At 40.3% G+C, this 12313-nt stretch overlaps 1 protein-coding gene across 2 annotated transcripts in view; it reads left to right on the forward strand.

The window, feature by feature from the left end:
• ZBTB37 (zinc finger and BTB domain containing 37) overlaps positions 1–10853 on the forward strand; it is a 28537-nt gene extending 17684 nt beyond the window's left edge. Inside the window, exon 5 of one of the 2 annotated variants that reach the window (XM_006887701.1) lies at positions 9851–10853. In XM_006887701.1, the coding sequence (XP_006887763.1) occupies positions 9851–10339 (489 nt within the window). In that variant the 3' untranslated portion in view covers positions 10340–10853. The remainder of the gene's footprint in view (positions 1–9850) is intronic. The other variant, XM_006887700.1, reaches the window with a different exon arrangement.
• Positions 10854–12313: the final 1460 nt, after the last annotated feature.

Here is a 12313-nt window from a genome sequence, read left to right on the forward strand (position 1 = left end):
AGTTTAGAAACGATGGTGGACTTTGTCCAAGACATGGTCTTTTAAATTACTTACTATCCATCTGAGTGTGGAAGTTATTAAATACTATCACTAATAACACATAAGCAAATTCTTGCTTAAGATTATCCAAAAGCTACTGGAGCAGACCATCAGCAGAGAACTACCAGAAATACAAGCTGGGTTTAGAAGAGGCCATGGCAGGTGGAAGAGTGCATGAGCATGCAAAACCTGTTCTTGGACCAGGAGGCAACACTGCATTGTTCAATATCAGAAAAGGAGTGCATCAGGGATGTCCTCTCTCCATACATTTTCAATCTGTATGCAGAACAAATTATTTGAGAGGCTGGACTTTATGAGGAGTGATGTGGCATCAGGATTGGAGGAAGACTCATCAGCAGCCTATGTTATATAGATGACCCAACTTTACTTATTGAAACTAAGGAGGGCCTGAAGTATCTGCTGCAGAGGGTCAGGGACTATAGTTCGCAATATAGATTGAAGCTTAACATCAAGAAAACAAAGATTCTCCCGCGTGGCCTATTGGCTGTATCGTGGTAGATGGAGAAGAGCTTGAGGTGTTTAACAATTTTTGCTTACTCGGTTCCACAATCAACATCCTTAACACCAGCAGTCAGGAAATCAAAAGATGAATTGCATTAAGAAAGTCAGTTGTCAGGGGCCTCTCCAGGGTAGTGAAGAACAAGGATGTCAATCTAGTGACTAAGGTACTCTTGATCTTCGCAATTACTTGCCATGCAACAGAGATCTGGATAATGACCAAGGATGACAGAAAAAGAATTGATGCCTTAGGGAGCTCTAGTAGCAAGAAGCTGCACAGCAGTCTCCAAGCCACATGGTTCGAATCCATCAGATGCGCCACTGGAGAAAGGGGCAATCTCCTCCTGTGCCATTTGGACTCAATTTAATGGTACACACACACAAAAAAAAAATTGATGCCTCTGAGTTGTGGTGCTGGAGAAGTGTATAGTACATACCATGGACTGATAAGAAGACAAAGATTCTTACCACTTGGCCAATTGGCAACATGATGATAGATGGAAAAGAGATTGAGGTTGTTAACAATTACAGCTTGCTCATCAGTCTCTGCAGTCAACACTCTTAACACTAGCAGTCAGGAAATCAAAAGACAAATTGCATTTGCAAAATCTGTCAGGAACCTCTCCAGAGTGCTGAAAAGCAGCGATGTCAGCCTGGAGACTAAGGTGCACCTAATCTAGGCCATGGTCTTTGCAATTACTTGGATTTTTTTTCCAGTCTCAGTCTGTGCTCAGCACATGCTCCATCATCTGGTACCCAGAATTCAGATTGCACAGTGGTCTGGTCATCACTGACCAGGGCTCACAGCCACAACTGCAGAGGCCTCCCTAAACCTTCCCATCCCTAGCCTCACCCACTGCCCCACATCCCTCACTGCTGGTGCCCTGTCTTCAGGCCCCAAATCACCAAACACATTTTCATATTGCTCTCGGGCTCCAGGAAAGCGATACAGCCCTTCAATGGAGCAATTACTTGTTATGCATCAGAGACCTGGACAGTGACTAAGGATGACAGTATAGCTGATGCCTTCAAGTCGTGGTGCTGGAGAAGAGTCTTGAACATACCATGGATTGACAAGAAAACAAGTGCTTCTGTCTTGGAGAGGATGAAAGCAAGTTTCTCCTTGGAGGCTAATATTTTGATGTTCTGTCTCACATACTTTGGGCACATGGCCAAGAGAGACTGGTCCTTAGAGAAGGACATTATGTTTGGAAAAGGTGGAGGGACGTTGCAAGAGAGGAAGACCTGGGATGAGATGGATTGAGACAATGGCAGTTGGTATGTTGGAATTAGTGAGACTGACTCAGGACAGGGCAGGGCAGCTGCTGTACACAAGGTTACTGTGGGTCAAAGGTGACACAACGGCACATAAAAATCATATTCCTTTCAGACAGTTTTTCTTCTCATTTGATCTAATGCGGTGTTCATTATCTATCAACTTTTTTCCTGTTCTCTCTCAACCACCCTATGTCTGTCCTACTTTATAATAGTGGTGTTATGAAGTATTTGTCCTTGTGTGGCCTTTGATACCAGCAGTCAGGAAGTAAAGAGAGGCATTATGAGGGGAAATCTGCAGTTAGGGACCTCTCCAAATTATTGGGAGTAATGATGTCAGTTTGAGGATTTAGGTGCATCTGATTCAGGGAATGGTATTTCCAAGCATTTGCTGTGCATCTATCTGAGAGCTGGACAGTGAATAAGGATGACAGAAGAACTGATGCTTTTTAGCTGTGGTGTTGGAGACAAGCATTGGACATCTCATGGACTGCCAAAAGAACAAATATGTCTTGAAGAGGGTGGAGCCCGAGTGCTCTTTGGAGGCAAGTATGATGAGGCTCCACTTCACATACTTTGGGCATGTTGCTAGAAGAGGCTGTTCCTTGGAGAGGAACATGATGCTTGGAAGGTAAAGGGTCAATGAAAGAGAGGAAGACCCTCTACCAGGGGGGTTAACATGGTGACTGCCTTAATGGGGTCTTGTGTGTCAGGAAGTATGAAGATGGCACAGGATAGGACAGAGTTCAGATCTGTTGTTTATAGGGTCACTGTGATTTGTACTCAATTATGCAGCACCTAACAAAAACAACACATAGCATGAGTTCATTGTTTTTCAGTACTGTATTTAGCATTGTGTGAATGTAATCATAGTTTTTCTATTCATTCATTTGTTGATGGGCACTTGGGTTGCTTCCATGTTTTTGCTGTTGTGATTAATGCAGCAGTAAACATGAGTATGCATACATCTGTTTAATTTGTGGTTCTGGTTTCTGTATGGTATAATCCAAGTGGCAGAATTGCTAGGTCAAATGATATTTTTATTTCCAGCTTTTTGAGAAAGTGCCAGACCACCTTCCGCAGTGGCTGTACCATTTTACAGTCTCATGTGCAGTGAATAAGAGTTCAGTCTCTCCACAACTTTGCCAGCATTTGGTATTTGCTGACCTGTTGAACTTTGCTACTGTTGTTGAAGTGAGATGATATTTCATGGTTGTTTTGATTTCCATCTCTTTGATAGCTATAGATTTTGAACATTTCATCATGTGTATGTTTGGTGTCTAAGTGTCTTCTTGGATGAAGTGACTATTTTTGTGATTGAGTTGCCCGTTTCTGTGCAGAGTATTCTATAAATTTTAAATATAAGTCCCTTATCAGATAAGTCTTTGTCAAATATTTTTTTACCAGTGTGGATTTCCTTTCTTACCCTGTTGAAGTTTTTTAATGTTCATAGGAATTTGTTTTTAGAAGGTCCCATTCATCTATTTTATTCTCCGTGGTTGTAGGGTTTTCATTATGCTTGGAAAACTGTTCATGCTGTGGATTAGGGCTTCTAGAGTTCTTCCTACCTTTTCTCTGATGAATTTTATAGTTTTCACTTTTATTTCTAGATCTTTGACCCACCTTCTATTAATGGGTTTTTGTGTGTGGTGTGTTGGCTTCATTTCTTTGGTGTAATTTTAGTTTTGGAGGAACTCCTTTGGCCTAGTGGATAAAGAATTGTGCTGTCAATGCAAAGACAGGCTGTTTGAAACCACTAGCTGCTCTGTGGGAGAGAGATGGTTAGCATCTTCCCATGCAGTTTACAGCCTGTGTAGAACAAAAAGAAAGTAATCTAAAATCTAAGTCTTATTGTCCAACTCTTGACTTCACATAGAGCTTTCCAAACTTGTTAGTAACTATTGCTGTTGATACTTTAGCTTTTATTGTTGTCAAGGAAGCAGGAGTGGCATCCGCTTCAGAAATAGCTTGCCTCCAGAAACCCTGTGAACTTGGAGAAACGCTGAAAATTATCCAAATGTTCAGGTCTTTCATTCATAGAGTTGGTATGAGTCAACATAACATTGTTGTCAAGTGTGATCAAGTTGATTTGATTCATAGTGGCCACATGTGCTAGAGCAGAGGTTCCCCTAGAGTTGTATTATCTTGATTAATTGGGGTGAAAGTTTACAAATCACACAGGGTTTCTCATACTACCATTCATATGTATTTTGACTTATAATATTAATTGTGGTTCATTAATTATAATATCTGATAAATCTCTTATATATTTTATCTTTATCTTCATGCATCTTCTTTATTTATTTTTATTCCCTTCTCCCTCTTTTCCCCTTCTTTTTAATGATCCAAAGATGATGTGTAAACCTTTCCTTAGCTTTTCCTGATAATTATACCATAATTGACCTTTGTGACTGATTGTCACTTAGAGTAATTTTTTAATTTCATCTATATTGTGCTGTGTTTCACAAATTCTTAATTGTTTTTTAATTATCCACAGTACCCCATTGTGTAAATGCACTGTCGTTTTTTAGCCAGTCTATTTTGTTGCTGGACAAATGGGTTGTTTTCAACTTTTTACTGTTGTGAATAATGCTGTAATAAACATGGATGTGCATATATCCATTTGTGTCTTAACACATTTCTTTGAAATATATACCTACTAGTGAGATTGCTGAATCAAACGTTTCTATTCCCAGTGTTTTCTATTATTATTATTATTAATCCCAGCTTTCTAAGAAATTACCATGCTTGCTGCCTTCCATAGTGGCTGCACCATTTTGTATTCCCACCATTAGTGTATGAGAGTTCCAGTCTCTATTTCCTCACCAGCATTTCTAATTTACTGTGTTACTAAACTTTGCTATTGTTACTGGGTAGAGATGATATATCATTGTTGTTTTAACATTGTTGTTGTTGTTCTTGTTGTTACATGCCATCGAGTCGCTTGCAACTCACAGCAACCCTATGTACAAGAGCCCTAAACACCGTTCTATCCTGTGCCAACCTCACTGTCTCAAACACACTCATTCCCACCACTCCACTCACAGAATCGATCCATCTCATCAAGGGTCTTCCTCTCCTGCACCATCCCTTCACTCTCCCAAACATGATGTCCCTCCCCAAGGACAAGTCCCTCCTTGCAACATGCCCAAAGTATGTCAGATGAACATTCTGGCTTCACCTTCTCCAGGACAAACCTGTTTGTTCTCCTAGCAGTCCATGGTATATTTCAACACTCTTCTTCAGCACCACAGCCCAAAGACATCAATTCTCTTTCTATCATTCCTATTCATTGTCCAACTCTACGATGCATAGCACATAACTGCGAAGACCGTAGCCTGGATCAGGCGCACCTTAGTCTCCAGCATGTTGTTGTTGCTCTTCAGTACTGTTGAGAGGTCCCTCACAGCTGCCTTTCCCAATGCAGTTCGTCTCCTGACTTCCTGGCTGCTGTTACCAAGAGTGTTGACTGTGGAACCAAGTAAACTAAAACGGTTAACTATCTTAATATCTTCACCATCCATACTGATGCTGCCAATTGGCCCAGTGGTGAGAATCTTTGTTTTCTTGATGTTGAGCTTCAATCCATATAAGAGGCTGCAGTCCTTGACCTTCTGTAGCAAGCGCTTCAGGTCCTCCTCAGTTTCAGCAAGCAGGGTTATGTCATCTGTTTAACATAGGTTGTTGATGATTCTTCCACCAATCCTGATGTCACATTCCTCCTCGTACAGCCCAGCGTCTCGGATGATCTGTTCTCCACACAGATTAAAAAGGTATGGAGACAATATACATCCCTGACGGGCCCCTTTCTTGATTTTGAACCATCCATTGTCTCCCTGCTCTGTTCAGTCTCTATTTTTTTAAGTGTGATTTGAGTGAAAGTTATGTTGATCTTTCACTCACTCACTCATCCACATTTTGTTTTATAAGTATTAATTACAGTATTCCTGATATCATCTGCTTATTCAGTTTTATCTTTTAATAGCTAATAATCTTCAACATTTCTTTATGTGTTTGTTGGCCATCTGAATATTTCTTTGGTGAAGTATCTTTTTATTACTGAATCTGTTTTTGTGGAAGTAGATTACCAAGTCTTTCTCTTCCAAAGCTATTGTTTAATGCCGTCGAGTCGAAGATGACTCATAGCGACCCTATGAACGAACAGCCTGAGCACTGTTCATACATAGAGTTTCCGGAGGCAAGCCATTTTGGAAGTGGATGCCGCTCCTGCTTCCAGGCTTGCTTTAGTCGGGAAGCTCCAGCCAACACTGTCTACCATGGGTGCCCATTACCACAATTGGCACATCACTGTCACAGGCTTCAGCATCACAGCAACCATGAGTTACCTCTGTACAGCAACGCACAGACCAGTGCTATACCACCTAGAAGAATGTTTGACAGGAAGACAATTTGGGCCCTTTGGGCTTAAGGCTGCCTCCTGGTTCAAACCCTAGGCCCAGGCTGGCTAGCCTCACTCCAGGGACAGAGCAAACCTGCACATCAAACACATTCCCGGAAAAGCAGTCGACTCCAAAAGCTTGCCACGATTCCTGCACTCCCACCACCGCACTCCTGCCTTCTGGCAAGGAGAGCTTCCGAAGAGCCTGAGGAGGAGCCAGCCAAACCAGGAACAACATGGCCACTACTTCCCAGCTGCCTTGGGCTTAAGGCTGCCTCCTGGTTCAAACCCTAGGCCCAGGCTGGCTAGCCTCACTCCATACTATATCTAAAATTTTCAATAATTACAAATTTTAAATACATCATTTTTCCTTTGTAATGAAATAAAAGTAAAAATTTTGAAAACTTATATTGTGATTTGTGTGAAAATTTTCATAGCAAATTTATTTTCTATTCAACAGTTCATACACATTATGTTTCATGTCACTAAATATGGTAACAGAACGTTACCTATCTCCTTCCTATTTCTCACTTCCACTCATCCTTTCCTGTCCTTTAATCCCTTCTGCACTTTATCCCTGAATAAAAGCAGCCTTTTGATCTCACATGGTTGGTTGTTCTAAGGTGTTCATTCCTCCCTGGTATCAGTGATCTTAGGTTATTGGTTTGTAATGTACTATTGAGTCAGAACTGACCCGGCAGCAGGTTTTTCTGCTGCAGTAAATTGCTCAGAGTCTTGTCTGTTGTTTGACTGAATTGGATTATGGGAGTAATTTCAATTCTAGGCTTGAAGGGTAATCAAGGGCTATATAATCTTAGGGATTCCACCAGTGTCTTTCATAGACCTTTTTTGGGATCCCTTTCAGAGCAGTGAGTGGTGTTAGCTAGCTACCAACCAGTGCTTCAGGTCTCAGGGTCATGGAGACTGAAGTTCATGTAATCCGTTAGTCCTTTGAACCAGTAGTCTTTGATTTTTTTTCACTATTCTTTGCTCCAAATAGAAAGACCAGTAGTTGTATTTTCAATAGAAACTTTTAAGCCTGAAACCTTTTTTCTTTCTCTTTCTAATTAATTTTAATGAAAGTTTACAGATACTTTGGTTTTCCATTCACTCATCGTTGCACTTTTCTCCCTGCCCACCCTGCCCCCGTTTGCTCTTCTCTTTGAAAAGTAATAGAAAAATTCTTTCATTGTTATACTATCCCTCCCCCCAAGTCCATTCCACTATGCTGCCTTCATTCTGTACTCCTATCATAACAATAATACCTAATCATATATCCCTGTTGTTGTTGTTGTTATGTGCCATCGAGTCGTTTCCGACTCATAGCGACCCTATGCACAACAGCTCTAAACCCTGCTCTATCCTGCGCCAACCGCACCGCCTCTGACACACCCATCCCGATTACCCCAGTCACCGAATCAATCCATCTCATAGAGGGTCTTCCCCTTCTGCGCTGTCCCTCCACCCTCCCAAGCATGATGTCCCTCTCCAAGGACCCGTCCTTCCTGGCAACATGTCCAAAGTATGTCAGATGAAGCCCCAGAATCCTTGCCTCCAAGGAGCAGCTTGGTTTAATCCTCTCCAAGATGGATCTGTTTGTTTTCCTGGCAGTCCAGGGTACATTCAGTACCCTTCTCCAGCACCACAGCTCAAAAGCATCCACTCTCCTTCTGTCCTCCCTAGTCATTGTCCAACTCTCTGATGCATAACAAGCGATTGCAAATACCATGACCTGTATCAGGCGCACCTTAGTCTCTAGAGAGACACTGTTGCTCCTGAGTATATCCCTGTAATATACATTATTTATCCCCTTTCTCAGTCTGCCTCCAACCCCTATGTCAGTCCTCTTTTATAACAGTGGCATTATGCAGTATTTGTCTTTTTTCTGACAGAGATATTTCACTCAGCATAATGTCTTCCAGAGTCACCATGTTGTATAATATTTCAGAGTTTCTTGTTTTTCAATGCAGCATAGTATTCCATTGTGTGAATATACCAGAACTTCTCTAGTCATTCATTTGTTGATGGGCACTTGGGTTGTTTCCAACTCCTTGCTATTGTGAACAAATCTGAAAAACTAACATAGGTGTGCATATATCTGCATAAGTGGCAGTTATGGTTTCTTTAGGGTATATTCCCAGTAGTGGAATTGCTGGGTGAAATGCTATTTCTGTTTGCAACTTTTTGAAAAAGCACCTTACAGCCTTTCATAATGGTTGCACCATAAGCCTGAAACATTTTAAGACCACAGTTGCTTCTCACCAAAGCAATGTGTGGAACATTGTATTTGTACATGCCAGTTGACCTTGGTATCATGGTTTTGAGGTCAGTACCAATTTTGTGTGTTTTAAATATTTGTTTTTACTGTTAACTGTACATATAGACAAGGATAGCAATTAGTTTGCAGTACAAAATTAAAAGCAGAGTTCCAATTTCATTTTCTTTAATATTTTATTCTCACAACATAAGAAATTTAAGTGGAGTAGAAGGGGAAGGGGCATAATTTTAAACAAGGAAGATGACATAAATCACAGATTATATTTACTTTTAATTTGCTTTTTAAATAAAAGTGTGTGTGTGTGTGTGTGTGTGTGTGTGTAGTTGGATGATAATATACCAGCAGTCACTGAGAGCAAGATCAGAAACAACCAAATGTTATACTCTCTAAATAAATGGGATCACACTGTTTGTTGCATGTGTGGCAAGAAGGGTAAGAAGTACAGTGCCTGTTCTATTTGGTGGAAAATGGTGATAATACTGATTGTCAATTTATAAAAAGATCACAGGAAAAAATAGCCACTTTTATAAGTATCTCTCAGTCTAGTTTCCGTCCTGACTCTTAACAATTTTCTCTAAAGTTGATTGAACTTTAAGAAATCTATAAAAAGAAAATAATGTTAGCGCGTTACTAAAATATTTTTGGTTAAAAAATAATGCCAGTATATACAAACGGAGCATATATTTATAAAGCTAGTTACTCCTCGATCAAAATTCATATTACTAATAATGTCATATCTGCCATTTACAGTTGTGTTTGCCATTATATATTCTTTTAGCTCTTGGTAGTAGATTTACTGTTGTGCACCACACTGCCCAAAATAATAGCAATTGGCTACATGTGGCTATTAAAATTTACCTTTTAATTAATTAAAAGTAATTAAAATTAGACATTTATTTCCTATCCTGCTAGCCAGCCATAGTATAGATACTCTCTAGGTACATGTGGCTAGTGGCTACTGTATTGGATAGCACAGATTAAAACATTTCTCTTATAGTGATAATTGAAAAATAGGGCCTAAGGGGATGGTATGTGGGTTCTGGTTCTCTCACTTCTGTAAAAATAATACATCCAGCAAAATACATCCAGTTAGTTTATCACCCAGAAAATAACTTTACTATCTTTCTCCTTCATGATGACAATGTGTCTGAAACTTTCATGGAAGTTTTGTTTAAATTTTAGTCTTATCAGATGTACTTGGTAGTAAATTTACTGTTCTGGTCTTTAATAAAAATAAGCATATAGATGAGTAATAGAAGTAAAAATATGTATTATATTTCCTTTAGCCTGTATGTTTAATAATATGTGCCCTTTTTTTTTCTTTTCTTTACCTGGCACAGGTAGAAGAGTCAACAATGATGGGAGTAAGTGGCTATGTGGAATACCTCCGAGAGCAGGAAGTATCTGAGCGGTGGTTTCGCTACAACCCCCGTCTTACTTGTATCTACTGCGCCAAATCTTTCAATCAGAAGGGAAGCCTAGACCGCCACATGCGCCTGCACATGGGGATTACACCATTTGTCTGCCGCATGTGTGGCAAAAAGTATACCCGGAAAGATCAGCTAGAGTATCACATCCGCAAGCACACAGGCAACAAGCCCTTTCATTGTCATGTTTGTGGCAAAAGTTTCCCCTTCCAAGCCATCTTGAATCAGCACTTTCGCAAAAACCACCCTGGCTGCATACCCCTGGAAGGACCTCACAGCATCTCCCCTGAAACAACTGTCACATCTCGAGGACAAGCAGAGGAAGAATCTCCTTCACAGGAAGAGACAGTTGCTCCTGGAGACACAACCCAGGGATCGGTGTCCACCACTGGGCCTGATTGAAACATCAAGGGGGAGAGGGTAGACCCTCTTCCCCTTTGGGCCATAAGCAGCCAGCATCTGGGCCAAGGGCTGGTATTTAGATTCACAAACTACCACATCACCAGACTGGAAGAAGCTTCCAAGTGTTGCCAAACTTAGAGGGTCAGCAACGTACACAAAAGCACTAAAGGCTCTTCTCTTCCACTTTTCCACCTCACTCTTTGGAAAATAATCAAGCAAATCACCTTTCTAATTCAGGGATCAACAGCCTTGGTTTGTTAACTTTATAAGAAAAAAATTTTTTTAACAAAACAATGATAAATGGTTATTTATCTACCAGTCATGTTTGAACACTGTACTTTGGTCCATATCATCTTGATGGCTTGTAATTGCCCATATCTAAGAAATGCAGCAGGAGCCTTGGTCATTCTGAACCAGCCAGCCATAGGATGGAAGGAGATAGTCATGGTGGTGATAATGAAGAGGATCTCTCCTCTTCCTTACCTGCCAAAATGTGCACGTTTTCTGTTTCAAGAAAAAAAAATAATCCTGGTTATCTTTACTGTTTTGAAATGTTAGACTTTACCTTTCCCTGGCTGGGCATCTTACTATTTTGCCTGATTGTTTTGTGTAAGCAGTCACCTTGGAGCAGTATTCTAGAGGGCAGCTTCACCTAAAGCGCTTTAAGACAACTGGAAGTGAAGTAAGCAGCAGAGTGCAATAGGTACTGCTACATTTGGGGATTTGAGTGTTACACTGAGGAAGAGGGGAGCAGGGGAGGAAGTGTCTTTATGTTTTGCAAATGTTGAACAGTGTAGAGCCATACTGCGACTTCCTGACTGGTCTTTGTAAACCTTAGTGCTCAGACATCTTCATGTGTTAGGAAATGGCTCAAGTCCAGATGAAGTAATATGTTAGGCTTACTACCAAAGTTTCATCCCATCTTTTGGGCTCCTTGTTTTACATCACAGCAATATTGTCCATCAGAAATATCGTTTCCAGTGCAGTGAGCCTGGATTATATTTTTAAAGTCACAGGTCTCCATATTTGATAACTTTTATATGAAAATTTGACTTTAATAACATGTCTTTTCTGCAATATTGTGGTTGAAGAATTTCAACACTATGGTTCTCATTGCAACCTCAATTCCATTTCCTTTTTACGTGTGTTTTAGTTTATATTTTCAGTCTAATTGAAGAACTTTGCTGAATCTGTCTCGGGGCTGCAAACTTAGTGATTCATAAACTAACTAACAGCAATTTGCTGATGACTCCAAGAGCTTTGCTTTTTTTAAATAATACGCTAGAGGGCATTTACTAGAATACATCTTGCACAGTCTTGTTGCAATAAATGACCAAGGGATCAATTCTGGTCAGGTTTGGTTGCTTACTCATTCCTAAGATATTTTTAAACTTCAAAAGATCTTTTTGGTAATTCTAAGTACTTCTAAGATTCTTATTCCAGCACTGAGAATCAGAACCAACTATGTAGAGCTTTGAATGTCCAATCTGTATGCAGGGGAAAAGTGGAATATTAAGGGATGCAGGCAAGTCGATGCGTACAAGTTCAGTGCAAATTAGGGAAGAGGGGAATTTCTAGTTCTCTTAATCCTTGGTTTATTTTATTTTTTTTTAAAAGATGTAATTATGTGGTGGTTTCAGTAATTGTTTTGGGGCAGAAGCACTGGTGATCGTAAAAGATTTGGGAGAGGAGCTGGTCATGCTTTCCGTGTGAATGATTTCAGTGAGATTGCTGGTAGTCTGCTCTCTTCTAGAGAATGCTTTGTGGTATGTGGAGAGGTGGGTAGAAAAGAAATTCATTTCTTTATAATATGTTAGAATGCAAAGGGTAGCTAAAAGCCTACCCTTAAAGGTAGTATGGGAGACTATGTTTGGTCTTTTAAGTGATTTGGACTGGTTCATCCTCCTCTTTAGTTGGGCAACACCATGATAGGATAAAACTCTTCAGAAGCCATCCAGACCAGCTGTGCTTTAT

The sequence above is a fragment of the Elephantulus edwardii genome, unplaced genomic scaffold (assembly GCF_000299155.1).
Source record: "Elephantulus edwardii isolate Elephantulus edwardi_28Jun2011 unplaced genomic scaffold, EleEdw1.0 scaffold00061, whole genome shotgun sequence".
Classification (NCBI taxonomy): domain Eukaryota; kingdom Metazoa; phylum Chordata; class Mammalia; order Macroscelidea; family Macroscelididae; genus Elephantulus; species Elephantulus edwardii.